This window comes from Theobroma umbraticum, unplaced genomic scaffold (assembly GCF_002168275.2).
Source record: "Theobroma umbraticum cultivar Fairchild unplaced genomic scaffold, ASM216827v3 scaffold_77.0, whole genome shotgun sequence".
NCBI classification, from domain to species: domain Eukaryota; kingdom Viridiplantae; phylum Streptophyta; class Magnoliopsida; order Malvales; family Malvaceae; genus Theobroma; species Theobroma umbraticum.
Window position 1 is genome coordinate 1401567 of NW_018397280.1, and position 25207 is coordinate 1426773.

The 25207-nt window shown below is 34.2% G+C and overlaps 1 protein-coding gene across 1 annotated transcript; it reads right to left on the bottom strand.

Annotated features, from left to right (window-relative positions):
• Positions 1-4058: 4058 nt before the first annotated feature.
• On the bottom strand, positions 4059-7555 carry LOC110428049 (lipid phosphate phosphatase 2-like). Its single transcript, XM_021443729.2, has 9 exons — positions 7288-7555; positions 6983-7110; positions 5994-6251; positions 5652-5739; positions 5437-5546; positions 5201-5291; positions 4846-5034; positions 4709-4768; positions 4059-4399 (listed from the first exon to the last, which is right to left on the bottom strand). The coding sequence occupies exons 2-9, from the start codon at positions 7040-7042 to the stop codon at positions 4188-4190; spliced, it is 1068 nt and encodes a 355-aa protein (XP_021299404.1). The 5' UTR covers positions 7043-7110; positions 7288-7555; the 3' UTR covers positions 4059-4187.
• Positions 7556-25207: the final 17652 nt, after the last annotated feature.

The following is a 25207-nucleotide window of genomic DNA, read 5'->3' on the forward strand; positions in this document are numbered from 1 at the left end:
ATTACTTTATAAATAAAATCAAGATAATTGAGCAGACTTGCCTCCTCTAGCCAACAGCTGTTGGCCATTGACCTTTCGGTTAAAGGTGTTAATGACTCTGTTGTTGAGTCGACCCGCTCGATTTAAGTTTGTTTATGTTTATTTTGTTAAAGATTAATGGATGGATTTGAGCAAAATATTTTGGATTATTTAATAAATGAATTGGGTTTGAACATAGTGGCTGTGAAGGGAGTGAATATCACTTTAAGAAATTAAAATGCACAATGAAAAATTTTTTAAAAAATGTAAAATATGAACAAAATAGTTCAATAAAGAAGAAACGATGAGAAAAAGTGGACAATCAAAGCAATTTATGAAGATTCAATTACCGCAAACCTATATTCATTACATTGATAAATAAATTCAAAGTTGGAATCACATTATTCTAAGTAATTTTATATTTAAATTCAAGGTTGGAATGGTTGTCCTTTTAGTTAAAACCAAACCAATTTTAAGTCACTTTTATTTATAATTAATTTGTATTATATTTACCGTGAATTAAAAGTTTAAACTAAAAAAGAATAAAAATTATGATCACTTTAAATTCAATTTCTTTGAGTTAAGATCACTTTAGATTTCAAGTTGTTCGGGTTGATGTTGTTGACATTTTAAAGAGTCAAAATTAAGTTCAGTTTTAACTGAGCCACTTTGTTACCTTTTACCAACTCTACAACTTTAGCATGTTTTACAGCATTTAAAATGAGAATGGGAGGAGGAAAAGACGTTACTTACTTATAAATAATATTTTAAAAAAATTTTAAATTATTTTTATGTAATATTTTTAGTCATTCACGTTAACTGTATATAAAATAATAAATAATATTTTAACTGATTAATAATAATTAGTTAATTATTAATTATAAAAATTTATTTTACTCAAAGTAAAAATATAAAAGTTTAATAAAATATGATAAAAATTTTAAAATTTATTTTAATTTTTTTAAATAATTTAAAAGCTTTTTTTAATATTATACCTTTATTTATTTATTTTAGTGATTTCCTTTTCAAGCATTTCATTTGATGGTCAGTCATTTATTGTACTTAGCATGATTAACTTTGATGAGTTTGGCCAGGGCTTGTGCTTGCAAAAGGAGTCCCCATAAATCAAAAGAAATAATAAGTACTCGTACATTTTTATTATGATTAAATCCTTATTTGAAATTTTTTTTAAATAAAAGTACATTAAAATTTTCAATTTTACTTATTTAAATAAAATAAGTGATTAAAGTGTTTGGAATTGACAATTGGCACATAAAGGAAACCCTTAAGAAATATGCATTTGCATCTGCTTTTTTTTTTTTTTGAAAAGCACATTTGCATGTGTTAGTTTAATTAATGGTAATGATTAACTTTTGTTATTAAATTGTTTTAATGGGATAAAATTGAAAAAAAAATACATTTTAATTTAAAAGAAATAATTGGTTAAATTCAAAAATGAAAAATTTAATAAATGTTAAATCTACTAAAATGAGCAATTAATATTTAATTATTGAATGAATAAAAACGTTTATTATTACCAAAAAATGAAAAACTTTATTAATATTTTAAGATTTAATTTCTTTAAATTTTCTCTAATTTACAAAAAAAAAAAGATAAAATTCTCTACACACAGAGTCATTTTCCATTTAATGGTTCATACACTAAAATGATTGTTGTGTCTCCTTATTGCCCAACCTAATCGTCCGTTCACATTAATGACTTTTGTTGAATTCTTTATACATTTTTCTCTCTTTTCAGAATAAGTAATGAAAAGAGCTTTGACTTTTCATAATTTTTGCTTAGCACTCACAAAAAGGTGTAAGGGAAGGGAAGGGAAGGAAATGAAATCAAAGCTTAAACTATGGTTGGCTGGAATTTTTCTCAAGTAGGAAATATTTTCAGATTGAAGAGTAAAATCATTGCCTTGCTTGCATCACTCATAAATCCTCACGCAATATTTAAATAATCCCTTTAGAAAATGAAAATTTAATTAAGCAAATAATATTAAAAAAAAGTTACATCCCATCATTTGACTTATTAGTTGATACATTATCCATTTACCTAAACAGTAGAATTCGAATCATTCGTCTACTAATTATAAAAAAAATAATATCAAAAAGGTTTTGTTGTTAGAATTTTTATTCTTAATTTTAAAACGAATATTGATACAAGTTCTGTTCAACAACTCAACATAATAAATGAGCGACTGTGCCTTTGAGGCCATTGTTAAACATCCCTTGCATTTTTTGCTTGTTCTTGCCTTGCTGGACTTGCCCCTTTTCTTTTCTTACCTTAATTTTAAATTTTGAAATATTATTTATAATGTTAAAATATATGTATATTTATATTTATATTCGACTTAGAGATTAAGATATTTTAAAAATAACATATAAAATTTATTCAAACTTTATGTTATTGAGTCGAGTATTTGTATATATCCATATAATAGTAACTCATTTACATCTCCAAGCGAAAAATATGAAGAAAAAAAAAACTAGAATGTGGTGGCAACCTAACAAGGCACACTGGTTTGTGGACTGAAAATACAAGCCTGATTAAAAAAGTTTGATTACTTTTCCTCCTCCTTCAAATGGAATTAACACATACAAGCCAGAGTGGCTGACTATCCTTTCTTTTATGTTGATAGAGTAGTTGTTAAGTGATTAGTTCTATTGTTAGAATCATGCCTGTCCACGTTACGTGATATTAAGTTTAAGTCTTATCCACGACTTGTTTTAATGTTATCTGATGAGAAAGCTGAGTTTCAATATTTGTTAGATTCCATAAGACAAATGAAAACTTGTTAAAGCATGCCATTTGACTTTTTTTTTTCTCATTAAGTAGTCAATTTGAATTTAAATAGCATTCATCCGAAATCTCATTTTTCTCAATAATTCATAAAATTTTATTTAAAACTTATATTTTATTCACATTCAATTTTTTTTATTGAGTTTTTTTATTCACTTCACGTACTGACCCCTTTCACGTTGAACTGACTCCATCATTGCATGTCAGCGTAAGGATATGCAGCGATTTGAGTTTCTTAATGGGCAATTAACAGAGAAGATTATAATTATTATGAAAGAAGTGGAGCCAAATCAACCCAGCAGAGGCCCAACAACATTTAAATTAATGACAGCACGAAAGCAAAGATTATCTGATTTTATTTATTAATTAATTAATAAAAAGTAGGAGATTAAGTTGATGTATCAAATCAAAATAAGTCTTGGGCCATTACGCTGTACATGATTACACGCTGCCATCATCGTTGAAAAAATGCATTTGGACAGTTGCTCTGTTAGGATATCATCGTTGGGCATGTGACTCCATTGATTAACGAAAGAAAATTGCGGGGAACATAATTTTCCCACTTGAATTCCACAGTGACAGAAACCGATGTCATGAAATAGCCCTAGTTACATCCAATTAAAAAGGCTTGGTGTCACTTCAGAAATGGGTGCCCCCACACCCACCACAACAGGGTCACTTCTTTGCCCAATCTAGTCCTTTTGTCATCAATCTTTTTTCTCAAATTGTAAATACAAGTAAAAGCTATGGTTATAATTAATTATTATATTTCGTACAATAATTTAATGACAAACTAATCACTAACACCAATTAAATCCCACAAATGGGGACAATGACATCAATCTTTAGTTTATGGTTGAAATAAGTCTTCTGTTTATTTTAAAGTATTTTTTTTTATAATTGAAGGAGAAAATATTTAAATTTTATTTTTTATAATCGATTAATGAATCAAATACTCGAATGCTCTGCTTATCTTAAAATTAAAAATGTAGATCAGCATTATATATTATTATCATTATCAATATATGACAAATTGTTTTTTTATTCCAAAAAAAGATAAAATATAATATCAAATTAAACTAAATTCACATATATCAATTCAGTTATCATTCCATTTGCATAATTTTTTTTTTTTGAGAAATTGGTAGGAGAAAGCATAAAAAATCTAATCTTGACTTGACATCTAACACTAAGTAGGCTAAACTAGAAATCAACCAGAAATCACTCTTGCATTCACGAAAATCAAACATTATGATCCTATTTAATTTGCTAAACAAGAATATATGGTTGAGTTACATAATGTTGTCGTATACTTCCTTAAATGTACATGCTAATCAAGAACAGGAGATATACATGCAGCTTCAACTCCTTCCTAATTCGATATCATCTAATCTGGAGATTGGTTGAGAAACCAAAGGTGGTGATGAAAAGTTATCACCATTTGATCCAGGCGTTTGATTCCCAACTTGTACCTCCATGTTCCGCACATTAAGTGCATTTGTGGTCTGGGCAGCCTCTCTGTTGGCATTTGTCTCCTCCAGTAATGCATCAAAATAAGCATACGGGCCCCATCCTAAAGTGAGGAGACAGATAACTTGTGATGAATGTGGATTCAGCAGGGACATTGAAATAATTGGCAAAACAGACAAAAATAAATATTTTCAAGTTCTTCAAGGAAATTGAGGCTTCTGAAAACCAAAGTGACTTCACACTTCTTTATCAGGCTATCAACTTCAGAGACAAAAGAGTTAGCAGGGACTGGATGAAATGGAATGATGAAACATATTTCCAACTGAACTGATCAAATGGGATGCAGTAACATTGCATAATAACTCTAGTGACAACAAGGAAACGTTATATAAGAAAATGCGGACTACATTACCTTCATCCTCATATGGGTTCGGGAAGAACTGCCGGTAGCAAAATGCTGCCACCACAAGGCCTGTAACAATTAAACCAATTCAAATGAACTAGGTTCAAAAATTAGCCTTATCCCCCTAAATATATGCAAAAACATACCTAGAAGGCCACCAGCAAACACATCGTTCCAATGGTGCCAATAGTCATCAACTCGAGAAATGGCAACAAGAGATGCCGCAAGCAGAGGAAGAAAAATGATGCAGAGTCTGGCTATATGCCCTTCGCGATTAAATGCCTTGATTTTTCCAGATAAATACAGTGAGAGATAACCTAAGCCTGCAAAAGACCCTGCACAGCAAACCAAACCAAACCAAAACTGTATCAAACAACTTTGGCATTTGGCGTTTCCAATATTTACAAAGTAATATAACTGAAATATTATGCTAATGCAGCTCAGTATACGAACGAATCCTCAATGTGTAGCACAAACAAGAGAGCAGGGAGCACTGCTTACATGATGCATGGCCGCTTGGGAAGCTCTTATGTCCTTCCTTTATGTCTGCTTTGTTGCCATGACAGATAACATTACCCCATTGATCATAATTCTAAGGGAAACATTGCACAATTAGCATATGACCTTTTCGCAACTTTTCATTTCAGGTGAGAGTGAGACTTATAAAACTCGGAAAATGCCATATAGTAAACGATTAATTTGCAGTTGAGGATGTAGTCGAGAAGAACAGTACTCACATCCTTCCCGTCAGGAAAGCAACGCCAGAAAAAGTCTGGCCGTGGCCGACCAACAGCAACTTTTATTGCATCGGTGACAACAGCTGTAATCAGCACAGCAAACAAGAGGCCTGCCCTCGAACACGAAGAGAAGACATTAGATAAATATTCACCAGTGTTTCCATTAGGTTGGATATATTTGGTATTAAGCTATTCTGACTGCAAAACATAGTTACCTAAGACGCTGTGGTGCAGATCATAGACATCTCTCCTACGATAATAGACGACAAGGAATACACAGATTGGTAATAAAATGGAATACATCTGATGAAACAGAAGAAAACGAATCCTGTTCATATCTTTACAAAGCAAAACGGCAACATGGTATCTAAAAGATTAAAATGAAATACAAATAATATAATGACTGGCTCCTGTTCGCTCTTCATCTGGGGACAGAAATTTTTATTCTTGGACATGTTGTAATTAAGCAAGGGAAGAACCATGGAGTACTCATCACCCCATACCTGGTCATGAAGGAAGTACATCAGTAGACAAGAAACATATTATTAGTAACTTACAGGGACAGCCCACACCGGCACCGTGTTTTGTTTCATGGGATACTTGAGGTCGGTCATCATATCCTTTCCAACGAAGCGGTAAAATGGATGGATTATAAATAGAACAACCTCTATTACTACAAGAAGCATCAATATTAGCCAATCATGCAAGTGATCCCTTGCGACTTTGGCTCCATGTGTTTTGATAGGGTGTCTACCAATCTGAACCTCCCTTATTCTCTCTGACTGTGGCTGTTGCTGCCGTTCTTGTCGCCGTTGCTGGCGATGCAAAACAAGATTAATCAAAATATAAGATTAACAAGTTTCAACTTGAGGTAAACATTTTCTTACTTTCACTTCCATTTTTTGGTAAATATACCTTCACTTTTAATCGTTATTATGAAGTTAATTACCAATTGCCAGCTGGGGATGCAATGGCTGCCTGATATGATCTCACTAATACCAAGGCCGCTCAGTTTCCAGTGGCGAAACATAAAAACTTAGAGGAGCCTTTTACCCCTTTTTGTGCTACGTTGATATTGATAAACCCACATAATTATAATCTGAAACCGCCAAACAAGACCCATATTCTAAAATCTAGACTGGAGGCAATTGAAAGGTCTTAGTTTCTTAGACCTTTTCCTGCCTCAAGCACAGACCTGGTCGGTCGTATGACTTAATGTTTATGGTCCAGCATCTACATCATTCAGGACAGAGAAACCTCATAACATTAATTTCAACGTTTTTGAAGCAAGCTAGGATTTAAGTTTGAGCAGTATTTTCTCCAGAAGAAAGAAAGAAAGAAGGAAAGAAAAGGTATTACCAGTCAGGATATGCCTTAACTAATCATCATTCTTACTCAAGTTTGCATGTTTCTCTAATCAATTTACAAAATTAACTGAATGATCCTGACAATTCTGGTGTCGGCAGTTATATATAATAATTGCTTGTAATAATTAAGAAAGAAAAAGGCCTTTCCAAGCAGTGGTGAAAATAGTAAAGAAGTGAACCTGCAATATACGCTGGAAATTCAGAAAAGAGAAAAGCGATCCCAGTTTGCTCCAAGCCATGAGTGAAAACACAAACTCAGAAATTTACGTGAACTCAATATTGAACGGCTAACAACACAAACAGATCCCTGGAAAAAAGAGTACGCATTTCAGAATTACCAAAAGGGAAGACTGGCATGTATTTAGAGAAGAAAGAAATTAAAGCAACAGAATCTATCCTCCAACTTCAAAGCAAAAAAGGAAGATACGTCACAAACAAAGACAAGAAAGCCAAAAAGGTTAAATCAAAGCAAAAGCAAACTTACCGTATAATATCATACTTAGTAGTCGTATGTATTGATATTTTCCCTGGAAATACTTTTAGATTCTTCCCAAGAATAGAGAAACTAGTGAATGGAAACCAGAAATGACCCAACAATCTTCTCTACTTGCACTAATCGTTGTTCGTGGAAAACTAGAAATACGAAGCACTGGAGGAAAGAGAGAGGGAGAGGCTTTGAAAAGAAACCTACTGGCGGGACGGTTACGATTTGGTAGGCTAAAGATACATGCAGCTGAGGGGGAAAAAGACGTTTTGATACTTTGCTTCAGTAGGGATTGGAGTCTGTCAATAATAATAAATGGGTGGGTAAGGCTCAAAAGTGAGGGGCCAGTCCTACCGTCGAATGTGTTGACTATCAATTGTTTGGTTCCTTCCTGGAAACGTTGGCGCGTGGGACCTATTTTGTAGTATGTGGTTGGCAAAACATCTTTGGTTAAATGATTGCTAATGAGATTAACGGTTACCTGCCACACATTTAACAAAAACTGAAATGAAAGAAATAATAAGTTGAATTCTAAATTAACAAAATGAAAAAATTGTAAGAAATGACTTTAGTAATAAAGTTACTTAAAAAATTATCTTTATTATAATTTTAACTATTTTTAGATAATTTTTAATAAAACTTCATAATAATATCTTTTAAATCATTTAATCTAAATTGAGTGGTCCCGGTTTCTTTTTCCTTTCCTACCTTTCAGATAAAAATTTTAAAATTAAATCTCGATTTAGCTATCTCTTAGTCCAGCTCTCCAACGCCATTGAGGTCTATATCGTCATCTAATTTTCTCACAATCCTAATGTGTAGAAATGACATCAAGGTATTTGTTATGGGTTCTTGGGTTTATTTTTTTATATTCGTAGAATGCAAAAGTTGATGGGTAAATTATATGAGTTTGAAAACTTAAATTTGACTGGGAGTAGAGAAATCAATCAGTTTATAGGCGATGCGTGAATATTTGTTAGGCATTGCGTTACCGAATCATAACCTATTTATTTGGTATTACAAGACTGAATATTTGTTAAGCATTGCGTGACTTATTTGTATGTATTACGTGACTGAATATTTGTTGAGCATTGCGTGACTTGATTATATGTATTACGTGACTGAATATTTGTTGAGCATTACGTGACTTGTTTGTAGGTATTATGTGACTTATTTGTAGGCATTGTTTGACTTTATCTACCTAATGCTGAAGGTGATTATCTACTGATTCAGCCTCTTAATAACAAATTTTGTAAAATTAGAAGAGAATTACAAATGCTTAATAATCAATTCAACCCCCTTAATTATACTTATATCGGTGTAGAAAACGAAGAGTCAGCATTTATGCCTATAAATAAAGGGAACCATTATCCATTTTAATCAAAATAATCTAAAGAAAAATTTCAAAAGTCCAATGGCATCCAAATGTTCTAGAGTCGACATTGGGAAGAGGGTGGCTGCTAAAGAGGATGTCCTCGACTTGTGTGCCCTGATGGACCAAGTCGAGAAGATGGAGAAAAAGATACGTGCCTGATGGATAACTTGCTGATTATGACAGAAGTCCTGGAGATAGAAATCCTAGGCAATAACAATATTCTGGCCAAAATTTATGAAATAGTAGATGAAATTAGGAAGAAATGAACTACAACTCATTTTTTTTATCATCCTCTTTTTATTTCGACTAATGAATAAAATAAAAATTTTCATCTATCACATATTTTCTTGGTTTAATTTATATTATGCTGAATAACTTGGTTATTTACCCTAGTTTCTTAATTTTCTATTTATATACGAGAAGCAAATGTAAGTGGATGTTAGGCATTGCTTGACCTATTATTAAGATTACGAGACTGGGTTATAGGCGCTGTGTGAATTGTGTAATGCATTTCTTCTGTTGAGACATTACGTGACTGGTTTGTATGTATATGGTGACTTGTTGTTATGTATTGCTTGACATTGGGTCAGTACGTGACTGGTTATGTTGGCATAACGTGAGTGGATCTTAAGCATCGAGTGACTTATTATTAGGTATTGCGAGACTGGAGATGCGTGACTTGTGCAATTCTTGTCTTGTTTTGAGGCTTTTGTTCACTAGTTTGTAGGTATTACATGACTAATTTTTATGTATTGCTTGACCTGTTGTTATGTATTTCGTGACATTGGGCCATTACATGACTAGTTATGTTGGCATAATGTGAGTAGATATTATGCATCGAGTGACTTATTATTAGGTATTGCAAGACTGGAGGTGCATACCTTGTGTAATTTATCTCTTATTTTGAGGCTTTTGTTGACTAGTTTGTAAGCATAACGTGACCGATTTTTATGTATTACGTGACATTAGGCCATTACGTGATTGGTTATGTTGGTATAATGCGAGTGGATATTATGCATTGAGTGACTTATTATTAGGTATTATGAGACTGGTGGCGCGTGACTTTGCAATTCATCTTTTGAATCGTTTTTATTAAAAGATTGAGCAAACAACACACCAAGATCCGCATCTAAGTTTAATCATTGCTTCACATCACTTCTTCGATCTTTACCTTCTTGTTAACGAGATTGACCTACTCAGTCATTATCCCCATGTCTAAAGAGTGGGGTTCGAATCTCCTGTTTTGAGGCTTTTATTCACTAGTTTTGAGGCATTGCATGAATGTGTATTAGAAATTGTGATACTTATTTTCTGTTAAATTTTAACAGCCTGCCAAATATGACTTAGGTATTACGTAAGTGGTTTTTATGCATTGAGAGCAATTTTTGATAAATTGATTGATTGTGATGCTTATTTTCTGTTAATTTTCAACAACCTGCCAAATGTGAAGCTTATGATTACATACAATGGTCATTAGCTTGATGACACTTACAAAGGTGGTGAGACACAAATGAGGGATGTTGAGAGTAATTTATCATTTTCGGGCCTAGTGAAGTTGGTTGAAAATGTTGTTGGGGTCAACTCACAAAATAATGAAATCGAGCTACATGCATTGCTTAGTCATGCTGTAGGGGTTTCACACACAGTTATCGGAGATGATAAAGATGCAGCAAGTATTCTGTGAGATGAGAGGGCAGTTGTTGTGTTTGTAACAGTTAAGGCACAAAATGCAAATGATATTCCATATGAACATGGTATCTAACATAGTAATCCCTTACAATAGAATGTTAATTATTCTAACATAGCACACCATGCGTTTCTTAACAAACAACCATGGTAATCATGTTTGACGTATCCTTATGAGTTTGAGTAGCCCGGTACACACATGAGGTGTCTACAAATGATGTCTGCACAATTTCGATCGAAATCTGCATCGAACAAAATACTTGGTACTTTGCAACAAACGCAACTACTACTCAAAAATACAGTGGGTCTTTGTCATTCACAAATGACAGTGTGATGGTTGTGAGTGATGACGATGTATCTGATCAGATTGAAGATAATGTTGAAGAGAACGACACGACAGATTGGAATGATGAGTTGCATGATGACTGTGAAGATGATTACATTGGTAGACATGATGACTGTTTAGAGGACGACAGAGGTGAGCACACCGACATTCAAAATTGTAATTATGTAGATGGCAGTACAGGACATGCCACAACTATTGTGTTAGAAGAGGTTCAGTTCAACGACCATGCCACAATTGTTGAATTAAAAGATGTTGAGGGTCCTAACCCTATTTACGACAACACCATCGCACTTGAGAATGACATTCATTCGCCTGATGACAGTGATCAAGAGAAGATAAATACAGGAGTATTTCGTCAATGGATTATTCCTGGGGTAGGTATGATATCCTTCCAAATAGTTGAAAGCGAGCAATCCAGATCAATGGACAACCACTTATATCGCAAAAAAGTGTTTCCATCTAAGGGAAAATTGAAACGAGCTTTGAGTATGTTGGCACTAAAAGAGCATTTTAAGATTAAAGTTGAAAAGTCATGTCATACTTTTTTTGAGTTTGGTTGTAAGGAGAATGCATGCAAGTTTGCTTTGCGTGCAACAAAGTTGCTTGAGGGAGAATATTGGCAACTTTAGACAATGCAAAAGGTACACTCGTATATTGTTGATGGTTTACAATGTGGGTACTGAACTACGAGCGCGAGGTTAATTGGTGAGCTTATCTTATCAGGGTGTAAGGAAATTATGTAACCCCATTGAGACTTAAGGAAATAATGGAAGAGATGAATCGCAAGTGGGGATTGCAATGCCTATATGATAAGGCCTGACAAGCGAATGAGTATGTAAAAAGTATTGTGTTCGGTCCTTTGGAAGAGTTATTCCAACTCCTCCCCTCATATTTCCATATGTTGGAACGTGAAAATATCGGTACTATCATGAGTGTCGCTACGGATGGCGAACAACGATTCAAATAGTGTTTTTGGGCATTAGGGTCATGTATCCGAGGGTTCAATACTGTAATGCAGCCAATAGTTGCTATTGATGCCACACATCTTAAAGGTAGATTCAAGGGTATTTTGTTTGTTACTGTATGCAAAGATGTGAATGAGTAAATATATCCAGTTGCAATTGGCATTGGCCACGTGGAGGACGAAGAGTCTTGTTCATGGTTTCTTTACCAATTATGTCATGCAATTGATTGTCTTGAAAATGCAATGTTCATTTCTGATTAGCATTTTGGCATTAAGAATGCAGTTGAGAAAGTGTACAAGAACGCGCATCATGGTTTATGCAATTACCACTTAGGGAAAAATTTTAAAAACATGTTCAAGCACGAAGATGTTGCTGCAATTTTCACCTTGGTCACCAACTGTTCTAGGCTTGCCAATTTTAACAAACATATGAATAAGCTGAAATAGCTTTGCTTATGACCAGCTTATGAGATTAGGCCCTAAGAGATGGGCACGTGCACGGTCATTAGTAAGGCGATACAAGCTAATGACATCCAACATTGCAAAGTGTATTAACTCTTGCTTGAGGTGTGCAAGGAAAATGCAAATAACCGTCTTGATCGAGTGCATCAGAGGCATGTTCCAATGTTAGTTCCATGACCAACACAATGAGGCATTGAATTTGACCATGCCCCTTAACCCTTAGGCTACCAATCTATTGAACACACGGTTCAATGAAACTTGTCACTTTTCTATACAACCAATCGATCGGGTGGAGTTTAAAGTTATAGGTAGGACTAAGGACACAGTCATCAACTTATCCACCAAGACGTGTTCATGTAGTGAGTTCCAAATCGATCTACTCCCTTGCATGCATGCCATGGTGACAATAAGGTATGAATAATCATGTTTTTTTATTTTGTGCATGATGAATTGAATTTTAACATTAGTCGCCAACTGTGATTTCATTGCCTTGGCAGTAAGTGCAAACGTGCAGCCATTGAATTCTGTTCAAACTATTATAAGACTCGATCTTGGATGGAGGGATATGTGACCTATTCTCTCAGTTGGGCATTCTAATGAGTGGGACATCCCCCATGACGTTCAACAAATTGTCGTTTTGCCACCAACTTGGCAAGGTCAAGTGGGAAGACCTAAGAGAAAAAGGATTCCATCAACTGGGGAAGGCGGTTCATAATGCAAGAGCTATGGTCATAATAGACAAAATTGCCAAACTCCATTTGTAGGTCTATCGACAAATGGGAAAACATCATCTACTCAGCCGACAGCTCGACGAAGATGACGACCCAAGGCATGTTCAATTTACAGACAACCCGGGCACACAAAATGGTTGTCCAATGTGGACTAGAAACTCTAAGAATGTTATGGCTGTCGTACCTAAAGATAGTGGCCCTTCATACGTTAGTTGTTAGAGATTGTTTCCAACTAGCCATTGACATTTGTATTGAATAATACTATTTGAACTTGAGTTTGACAGAGTTTGAAGATGATACTCTAACATCTAATAATAGCCAGCATCAAGATATATGCCTCTTAAGATAATATTGTGGGATCATCAAATGCATTGTACTCCTTCATAATTTGTTTATCTTTGTAAATAGTTAAATAAAAACACAAAATATTTAATATGCATAAAGTATACAGGAAATTTGTTTGAGGGTAGACATGATGGGTCAATTTGTCAACAAGAAAGTGAACTTTTGATATTCTCAACTTCTTTAGTGTGTGACAGAGCTCAAAAAGGGTAGATACATTTAATAATGTATATTTACTCATCACGATTAAAGCCGAAAATATAAAAAAAAACGTAAATATTAGTGTAAAAAATGATTTTTTTTATGAAGTAATGGTTGTGAGCAAGTAGTGGTTGTGAGCTTTTGATGAAGTTGGGTTTTAAAATAATTCTAATGTACTTGATTTTATAATTTTTTTAAAATGTAATTAACTTAATATTGAAAAGTCAAATTTTATATTAAAAATTGTAAGTTATTCAACTTATACATTGTTTTATACAGAAGGGTAATTTTATCAATTTACATTACATTTCTAGTAAAATGCCTACAAACCAAATACTACAATGTAATCTTTTTATTCAAACAAGTGTTCTTTTGTCTCCTGGTATCCTTAATACCCTAAACCTTAACCCAAAAATCAACGAAAATCTCTTAAACCTATCTCTAGTTGTAAGTTCAACCACTAAACCTAAACCCTCATGCACTGTCTTAAGTAATGGCAGCATCTTGTCACAGACCCAATGTTGGTGACCATGGTGACGAAATTATTGGTGATGATGAATACTCTAGTCTATCTTCAAAGAAGAAATGAGAATTAGCTTTTGAACTGCCTGCCGCATCAATTGGTTTTTCCATTGAACTAAGTAATGGTCTATTCTCGTCCTCACAGTTTAGGAACAACAAACATGGTGCTAAGTATAGGGTAATAGAAAATGCCATCATATTGTGTGGGAAAGTGGTAGATTAGGAAAGCTTTAATGAATACATAGACCTTGAGTGCGACTTAAATACGTTTTTTGACATGGGTAAAATTAAAAGTCTAAGAACCTTTCTATATATGGATTATAACCTGACTCTTGTTAGGGAATTTTACTGCAGCATATGCCGGAGTGAAAATGAATTATAAAATCTTAGTGATTTTAACTCCAATGTTTTGAACGTGTTTTTAGAAGGAATAAAGTTTACAGTGACTACCTTTAATATTGGGAAGCTCCTGAAAATAGAGTACAGAGAGGGATATTACAAACTTCCCCTATTTTATGAGCCGCCAGGCATGTGGGCTAACGTGACAGGAAGAAAAGAACCATACATGACAAATTCTTGTTCTGCTCGTCATTTGTATTCTGCAACAGCTAGGCTAGTACATAATTTTTTGGCCTCTACATTATAGGGAAGGATCAGTCGTTTAAGACATGTTAGCGTTAAGGATCTGTGGATGATGGAATCAATTGGAACCTAGTTTGGCTTGAATATTACACAATATATGATCATCAAAATGAGAGGAGTTGCCTTATGAGATGAGACGACCTTATCATATGGGAACATTATATTGGCCCTAGTTAAGAAAAAAAAGATCCAGAGTAATAGATATCTAGCTAATTGGACCACTCGTAGGCCTCGTAATCTCTTTATTAGATGGCTCTTGAAAAGGGGATATGAGATGAGTGTTGATGAGTCATTCAACTCTGTCGAAGGCAGCCCAGTTCATCCTACCCATGATACTCCATGTCCATCTAGAATTATTCTAGATCCTATATCGAATGATGTGATGTATAAAATGCTTGTGAAGATTGATAAGAAACTCAGTAACCAAACTAATAGAATATAGACATTGGAATTGAGGATACAGAATGTTGAGAATCTTTTAATGCAAATAACAGATGTAGCTGATTGGGTAGCAGAAGCGTTGTCAAAAGAAACAGTCTTGAGATGAGTTTCTTTGACATTAACCTCAGAGAAAAAAGAAGTTAGTTGTCATTGGTTTTGGTTGAGTCAAGCATAGCAGATAGATGTTCAAATTTTGAGAGTTGTAAGTTAATTGGATTAAAGATACTATAATTTATTTGTTAAATAATTTATGGTATATTGTTTTTTTTTATTTGCTCAACATATGGTTTAACTTTCATATGTTTACTCATATTCTTGGTCGAGGGTTTAGGGTATTCAACTGGATATTTTATTATGATGGTGCTTGGGGTTGGGTTATGGTTTGATATTGTTGTCCATCATAATTGACTTACCTTGCTTCAAAAAACATGACACACAATATGTAAGTCAGCAATCCCATATCAAAAACTCAGGCAATTCCATATCAACTAGTGATGCAATTCCATCATAACTAGTAACGCCACTCCACTCACGCGACTCAATATCAATTAGTTACACAAACTGGATAAATAATTAGTCACGCGACTCCATATTTACTACTCAGGCGATTTTATAATAACTAGTCACGCGATTCAATAGTAACTAGTAACGCTACTCCATATTTACTACTCACGCGAGTCAATATCAATTAGTCATGCAACTCCATATTTATTACTTAGCGATTTTATAATAACTAGTTACGCGATTCAATAATAACAAGTAATGCCACTTTATATTTACTACTCACGAGAGTCAATATCAACTAGTCACGCGAACCCATATTTACTACCCACGCGATTTTATAATAACTAGTCACACAATTCAATAATAACTAGTAACGTCACTCTATATTTACTACTCATGCGAGTCAATATCAACTAGTCACGTGAACCCATATTTACTACTCACATGATTTTATAATAACTAGTTATATAATTCTATAATTACTAGTAACGTCACTCCATATTTACAACTTGCGTTACTCAATATCAACTAGTCACGTGATTCTATATTAACTAGTTACGTGATTTCAAATTTAGTAGTAACGTGATTCCATATCAAATACTTGCGCGAATCAATATCAACTGGTGACGCAATTCAATACCAACTGGTTACAACCTTATGTCACATAATGCAATTCAACATGTCATATAGGCTATAAAGTTAAGGGGTTGGCATATGCAAACTCATAAACTCTTGCATATAAATTGCGTAAAATACTAATAGAATTTAAGATATGAATAAGAAAAAAACAATGTTGTTATTGGACCGGTATGCTTATGACATCACTTAATACCAAATTGTTCTTATTGCCCTTTTTTTGTTAAATAATACAAAAAAGAAAAATTGGTTAATGATACAACAAAGAATAAATTAGAGATGATACAGAATAATGTTATTTACATATTGAAAAAGAATACACAAATTAAAAAAATTTACAAGTCAAGCTATTTGCAAAAATCTCAATGGTAAAATTTTTTTGAAGGCTGTCTATGGGGTTTGCCTTTAGGGTATGATCTTTTGAACCGATTAACCACTGCAATGGGGCAATAATCCAATTCCCGTAACTGTGTGAATCTTGCTATTTTGGGGTTTTTACATTTAACTTATACTTCATCAGCATCAAAGGTTGTTTTTGACGACGTGAGTTGACAAAGTACCCGGCCTGGTGGCATATAATGGGAAACAATGTTGTTGGTAGACTCATCTGCTTATCATGCAAGCCGGACTTTAGTGCATTTGTCTGAATGTACGATGAGTCGACTAACATCATACTCCAATTTAGTGAGCTAATGTGCACTAAAAAGCACGGAAAGAGAATTGAGTCAATGTTGTGCCATGGCAAACCCCACGAAAGACCCCACCCCTCGTATACTGATAACTCTATTATATAGAGTTATTTTGACTCATTTTGGGAGCTTAAGTAGCTAGATCTTTGAGATTTTAGGTTCGAATTTTAGCATTTTAGGTGTTTTTTTAGTTTAAGTTTGATTACTTGTTAAGTAATTAATTTAAGTTATTTTAGTTAAATTTTAAGTTATTTTATTTTAAATTACTTTAAGAGTAGTTATTGCTAATTTCTCTTATGGCTTTTGTAGGAAATTGATGAAAAAGACTCATTTGATGAAAATCAGTGCAAGTATGATGATAGCTTCATTCGTATATGTTTCAGTATTTTGACCATATCTCTTTCTAAAAAACTCCAAATGAGGTGATTCTTAGACCAATCGAATTATAAGAAGAAGGGATACAATGTTTATGTTCACCAATTTACCTAGTTCTGATTGGATCATGGTCAACATATTTGTCAAAGTCGAACCACTACAGCAGTAGGTAAAGACTGAATATGATGCGGTATTTGGAGCAAATCTTTCATCAGCAGTCCAATTCATGTCATTCTTAACCCATTGGAAAGTTAAGAGACAGGGATAAAAATTTATGTTTACCTACTTACCCAGTTCCTAACAGATCAGGGTGAAACTCACGTTTGAAGTTGATGACTACCACAGCGCTGGAGAGAACAAGGCTGCAGCGTTGATGAAAGGAAGCACACATACAAAATTCCAGAGAGCTTAGCGCTGCAGCGCTGGAGAAGTAGCGCTGCAGCGCTGCGTGACTTTTCTAAAAATAAGGGAAGTTAACGGGATTTCGAAAATTAGGTTATTTGGAGCCTATTTAAGGAGCCTTTTTCAGAGATTTTGGGGGGAGGCAGTAAGCAACTATTCTGGAGATTTGGAGCCAAGAACAAAGCAAGGAAACAAGAGAATTGGAGAGAGAATCAAGATCACAAATCTCTAACTATTAGTTTTCTCTCTACCTTTGTGTTTTTCTTATTTTCTTTGACTTGGATTCATGGCTAAATTTCTTTGGATATGTTTTTTATTAGATACTATGAACTAATTATTTTTCTAGGATTGCAATTGAACTCACATGTAATCTAATTTTAATCTCTTTCTTGCTTATTTTCAATGGGATTTGAATTGTTATTTCCAATTTGTTTTTAATGCTTTTAATTGCTTGGCCACCAATTAAATTGATCTAGAAACCTAAACAAACTTGGGAAAGGGAGTTTAGTGTAGACTAAAATTGGGATAGCATATGATCATATTAATTGATTTGTATAGGAAGGGATATACCTATAGGCCATATGTAGCCAGATTAGAGCCTGAACTGAATGAGTCTATTTAATTTCAATTCACATAGGGATATAGTGTTTTAGTTAAAATAGTATTTTTTATAAGATGAGTCGGGAGACCCTTATAAATAATTTAGGACTCTAGGTTAGCAATTCAACCATTGAAATAAGTTAAGAAAGAGAGGTAAGATTTAGATGAAGTGTGAGGGACATTGATCCTAGGCTTGTTTGATTTGCTTTTGCCCAATTATCTTATTGCTTTAATTTATAATCAAATTAGTTTTAGTGCGTAATTTTTAGTTCAATTAAAATTAAGATTTTAATTGTTTGAATAAAACTAAATTGTTTTAAGGTTAGTACTTAGTAAAATTTTAGATCAATTCCCTATGGGATCGATACTCTGCTTGCTAATATACTATCTATTCGATACGTATACTTGCATAGTAGAATTTTAACTGACACATACTCAAGCACATGGTCTAGTATTACCGCCTTAGTCACATTGAATGTCTTATCGGTTCAAGAGGCTTCATTTTTTGGCTCAGACCCAACAAATAAACTATTAATTACGTTACGCACAATACGTAGATGCCATTAACTAATACACACCCAATACATTTGAATAATTACAACTCAATAAAATATAATATACTTACACAGAAGTAGCTATCAACGATGCATATTCTCTGCTTGTAGAGTTGTGGATGGTGCTCGCGCGCCCCCTTACACATGATGCTGACGCATGCGTCAATGTGTTGGTTGTCCGACGACTTAGTCGGCATCTCCAATCGTTGGAAAAATCAAGGCCCTCCTATATTTCAATGCCCAGAATGTTAACCCTGTATATTTATAATACCAACATCAAAAGGTCTATGGAATAAATACCCTAGAACTGTTAACCTTAATATCATGTACTATTGTCATTTTACTTGGCTTGCTTATTTTTCATGAAGGACTCATATTTGTCCTTCAAATTATTTTTCACTCTGGGCTGGACTAATGGTAGGTTAATGTATGGGCTTTGAAGGTATTTGTTGGCTAAGCTCACACTTGCATTTTTGACCTGAGTTCAAGGTGAAGCCTAAGGAAAAGTTGTGATCTCACCATGCAGGGGGGCCTCTGGTGGAGTTGGGACACTAGCAGAACGCAAGGAAGTTATAGTTGGACTACTCACAAGATGAGGTGCCTCTTCGACTTGAGATGGAGATGGAGCCTCAAGAGAAGGTGTGTGTTAACAATGCTAGGGAGCCTTTTGTGGAGATGGGAAAAGAGCAGGATGTTGAGAAGTTGTAGTTGGACTACTCGTAGGATGATCTTCGATCAGGGCAGCGGGAGGTGAGATTGGGGCTAATGCAATTGACTAATTTATACCACTTGCATCATCAAGATCAACCTTAGTATTGTTGTCTTTTTTGTCATGTGCACCATCCTCTTCACCCATCGATTGACTCTAAATGGTTGAAAAAATCAAACATATTATATCAGTGTCTACATCGTACATGTTATAACTCACGCAATGCAAAAGATAAAAGCTTATACCTTATAACGGTCGATCAGCCGATCGACAATCCGATCTTTTAGCCATTGCAGTGACTTTTGGATATGCATCTGTAGTGACTGCATTTGCATTGCCGCCTAGATTGCTTGTTGGATCTCCAACTGCGAGACATGAGTATGCATATGCATGTCTCGATCAACCTCTGTTCGTAACGACTGCATTTGCATTTACATATCCATCTGCATCTTCGTCTGCAATGACTGTAGGTCTTTCTTCCACTGTGTCTGCATCTGTTGCATCTCTCGCTTAATGTTTATAGGTATTTGAGGACACAACGGGGAGTTGCGCGCTTGAGTATGAGGGGCAGTAGTAGAAGTAGGGAGAGGAGCAGCGTTAGGAGTCACGGCAAATGTAGCAGGAGTAGTAGCATGAAAAGTAACAGGAGAAGTAGCATGAACAGCCGAAGGAGGAAAATCAAGCACCTCAGCAGCACCCGGGGCCTCACCAGTAGCGAACTAGGAATAGACCTCCTCGTCCGTGATGCGTATCATCTTACCATACTTTTCTATTTGTGGTCCATTATCTTCCTCTTTTGCTAGGCACTGAATTCTGATCAACCCTCTAACTTCCATAATGGAACGTACTGCTACCCCTTGGAGATATTGACTTCAATGTTGGCCCAATATGCGGTCAACATTGTCAGTTAAAATTCTACCACGCAAGTATACGTATCGAATAGATAGTTTATTAGCAAGTAGAGTATCGATCCGCAGGGATTGATCTAAAAGTTTACTAAGTACTAAAATTATTGCAAATTAATCTTATCCAAACAATATCAAAAAATATCAAATCAAACTAAGTTATAGCAGAATTAAATTAAGAAAATCAAATAATAAATACTCAATAAATATCAAATCAAACAAGCCTAGGATTACAATATCCCTCACACTTCATCTAAATCTTACCTCTCTCCTTAACTTATCTCAATGGTTTGAATTGCTAACCTAGAGTCCTAAATTATTTATAAGGTTCTCCCAACTATCTATATAAAATATCTATTTTAACCAAAACACTATATCCCTATGTGAATTGAAATTAAAACAAACTCATTAAGTTCAGGCTCTAATTTGGCTACATATGGCCTATAGGTATATCTCTATATGCATACCTATACGCAATCAATAATATGATCATATGCTATCCCAATTTTCTACACTAAACTCCCTTTCCCAAGTTTGTTTAGGTTTCTAGATCAATTTAATTGGTGGCCATGCATTAAAGACATTAAGAACAAATTGGAATAACATTCAATACCCATTGAAAATAAGCAAGAAAGTGATTAAAAATCTAGATTACATGTGAGTTCAATTGCAATCCTAGAAAAATAAATAGTTCATAATATCTAAATAAGACAATATCCAAAGAAATTTAGCCATGAATCCAAGTCAAAGAAAATAAGAAAAAAACACAAAGGTAAGAGGAAACTAATAGTTAGAGATGTATGATCTTGATTCTCTCTCAATTCTCTTTTTTCCTTGCTTTGTTCTTGGCTCCAATCTCCCAGATAAGTTTCTTGCTGCCTCTTTGCGCCTCTTCCTCCTCAAATCTCTGAAAAAGTCTCCTTAAATAGGCTCCAAATAACCTAATTTGTGAAATTCCGTTAATGTCTTTTATTTTTTTTAGGGAAGTCGCGCAGCGCTGCGGCGCTACTTCTCCAGCGCTGCAGCGCTGAGCTCCTGATATTTTGTATTGTGCTGTTCCTTTCATCAACGCTGCAGCCTGTTTCTCCCAGCGCTGTGGCAGTCTATCAACTTCAAACATGAGTTTCACCCTGATATGTTAAGAACTGGACAAGTAGTAGACATAAAAGTTTTATCCCTGTCTCTTAACTTTCCAATGGATTAAAAATCACATCAATTGGACTTCTGGATTGAAAGATTTGCTCCAATACTGCATCATGTTCAGTCTTTACATCCTGCTGCAGTGGTCCGAATTGACAAGTTTGACCATGATCCAATCATAACTGGGCCATTGGTGAACATAAAATTGTTTCCCTTCTTCTTATAATTGATTGTCAAAGAATCACCTCATTTGAGTTTTTTAGAAAGAGATATGGTCAAAATATTGAAACATATACGAATGAAGCTATCACCATACTTGCACTGATTTTCATCAAATGAGTCTTTTTCATCAATTTCCTACAAAAGCCATAGGAGAAATTAGCAATAACTACTCTTAAAGTAATTTAAAATAAAATACCTAAAATTTAACTAAAATAACTTAAATTAATCACTTAACAAATAATCAAACTTAAACTAAAAAAACACCTATAATGTTAAATTCGAACATAAAATCTCAAAGATCTAGCTATTAAGCTCCCAAAATGAATCAAAATAACTCTATATAATAGAGTTATCAAACATCTCTTCTGCAGTTAGCTTCAACGTCCTGATTGTGCACAACCACACCAAAACATACATTGCCATTAGGTTTAACCTTCGCTACCCTATGACAATAAAAATAAAATTTAATAAAATAAAGAAATATGGTTTCTTTACTCACTTTCCCTTCTCTCTCCAAACTTGCAATATTGGCGTGGAAGCCTATAGGCCTCTTGTCATATTACTATTTTAGCATTCTTGGGTAAATTTGTCTAGATTGACACTACCTTTCAAACAAGTTTCGAATTTCAAGAATTGCTTCCAACGCCCAAAACTACACATCAATTGTAAAACATTTTTTACTCAACTTATAAAATCTTATGCGAAAAGAATAATGATAAACATTAGCGTATGACACACTACTTGAAATGCCCATATAAATCCGTAGAGGTGGTAATATTTTTTCTCTACTACTCCCATCATTGGAGGTTTGAAACCCTTCATCAAGTAAGCGACGGTCAGACTCTAAACGTATATGGCCCATGAGAATGCATTCTAGTCGTCGATCTTCTCGACTAGTGACAGCAACCATGGAATCATTGATCGTTTGTAGTCTTGACCGAATAAAACATTGCTCTCAATCAAGACGAAGACCATCTTGGTCATGTCTCCCTCCTGCTGCAATTGCCCTCCTTTGAACATATCTAAACTTGTATCGTCTCCTCGTTCCTTGGATCCCAATATCGTTAGTGAATTCCTCTAAGGACGACCTTGTAGAGATTGATAATAAGGGCCTATAAGGCACCAAACTTCAATCTTGTCACTAGGCAGAACTCCCTCTTCAAAAATCAGGTTTTCGTTTTGCCTATGGTAAACTATAACTCACCTTTGATGGTGTTGAGTTCATTGATTCTGTGCAGCATTAGGTTGTGCACAAAATTGGCACAAAATAAACTTTTCTCTGATTCGACGTCCATCATATGCCCAGAGCATGTTCTCTTCAAGGATTCCAACTCATTTACTTTGCACAGTATCTTATGTATCACATGCATATGCAACCATTTACAGTGGATGTTAATGCCAACATTGAACCCCTACCGGTACCTCGGCACATAAAGCAAAGATTCCACATTATCTTGTTTTGTTCTTGTGCTGGCCATCTGCAACATAAAACAGATAACATTCGCATTTTAGTTATGTTAATACCATCATTGTAGATTAACAAAAAATCAAGAAGAATTTTTGAGAAATAGCCCTCATCAGAAGTTCACTCCAAAAATAGCCCTCACTATAATTTTAATTGTTTTTAGACAGCCTTGAAACAGAATACTTAATGCAAGTGTCGAGCATGGATTATTAAGTAAATCAACATATACATATTAAGGTATTACAGTTGATCCAAAATAATACAGAATGAATGCAAAGTCAGTCATGAAATGCCATGCAGATAAATTTCATGCAGTTATGACAATCGTGCAATTGCATACAATAAAGTCATGCAATGCCTTATCAATAAGTCACGCAATTACTAACATTAAATCATGTAATGATCTATAAACAAATCACGCACTGCAGAGAACAACTAATCAAATCACGCACACATTAAGTGACACCATGCTTGAACGATATTCACGTAATAAACCATCAACCGGTTAGGCAAGTACCTATCAATCAATCACACAATGTTAAACCCTAATATAATCACGTAGACCCTAAGTGATGCCATGCCTAAATCCAGTCATGCTGTCATACAATGATTTATCAATAAGTCACGTAATGACCTATAAACTAGTCCCGCAATATTAAATCCAGTCATGTTGTCACGCAACGACCTATCAATATGTCACGTAATCACATATCAACCAGTCCTGCAATGTTAAACCCTTATGCAATGACGCACACCCTCAGTGATCCCATGCCAAAATCCAGTCATGCATAAGGTGCCAATCGCATAAGCAAGCCCTCAGTCACGCAACATCTAAACTCTTAACCCAATTCCTATCAAAGGGTCATAACGCATACATATCAACCAGTCACGCATGCTCGGTCACCTTTCGACCCCAACAACACCAACAATACCACCTTCATGTTTATATTCAACAATTTCAAAAAACAAGAATATCAATATGAACAAGTAATATGTATAGGTTTATGGTCAAAAACCAAAAATGTAAAATACGAAGAATAACCATTTCTCCACATGGTTCAAAATAAAATAAAAATATATTATACCTTTCTCCGCATAATGTAAACTTTTTTTCACTGCTTAATATGTGAACTACCTTTATGCGAATAATAACCACTCCAAAATGCTTCTACCACTGCAAAAATGCTTGAAAGTTAAACTGTCGAGGAATGCTTTCAACAGAATTGCTTCTAAGGAATTATATGGTCTGTTGATGAGAATTGAGGAGTTATGGACCTTATAAACCTATAAACATACTCGTTAATAGGTTTCGGCTTGAGGCGCAAAGCTAAACAAATGGGTCAGTTTCATTAAGGATAATTTTATCTAAATTTTAATTCTCTTGGCTAAAAACAGTTAAAATTATAGAGAGGCCTATTCTCAAAAACGCTTTATGCGTGGAGTCCATTTAAAAATAGAACTCTTTTAAAATTTGATAAACTTAATGATTCTAGAGTAAAGATTTAACCATATTTTTCTATAAAAGAAATTAAAGATTACATAAGTGATAATTCACATCAATCAATAAGTTTTATTTGTCATATTAATGAGTGGTTTTAAGTTTAAATTTTACAAGTTATTACTTGTTTGGGGTAGATAGGCATTTCTTTTAAAATAGGATACAGCTAAGTAAATCTCATTTATCTTGTTGAAGGGTTTACATTTTGGATAACGATGACAAGCGGTTATTAGTAGTTGAAACCTAGATCATTTATTCGTCTTTAGTACACGACTCAAGATTAGTGAAGAACCTATATATTCCTTAATGTTTTTACAAAAAAAATGAAAAATAGTTAATTATGATAAAAAAGGTTAATGATGTTAATTCACATGATATTTTTCATTTAAGTTAGAGTTTAACTAGGTGTAAATAACCCTTTACAAACTATATTGATTGAAATAAAAAGATAAGAGTTAAGTTGGTAAATTTAATTAAATACACAAGCATTTTTATATCTTAGTTAATTT

Bases quoted from the DNA above. Each gene is read 5' to 3' on its own strand.
- LOC110428049 (XM_021443729.2), bottom strand. From the start codon at position 7,042: ATGGCTTGGAGCAAACTGGGATCGCTTTTCTCTTTTCTGAATTTCCAG. The intron at 6,252-6,982 runs GTTCACTTCTTT...TTGCATCGCCAG, and splicing joins ATTTCCAGCGTATATTGCAG to CAACGGCGACAAGAACGGCA. The intron at 5,292-5,436 runs GTGAGTACTGTT...TGTTTCCCTTAG, and splicing joins GCTTTCCTGACGGGAAGGAT to AATTATGATCAATGGGGTAA.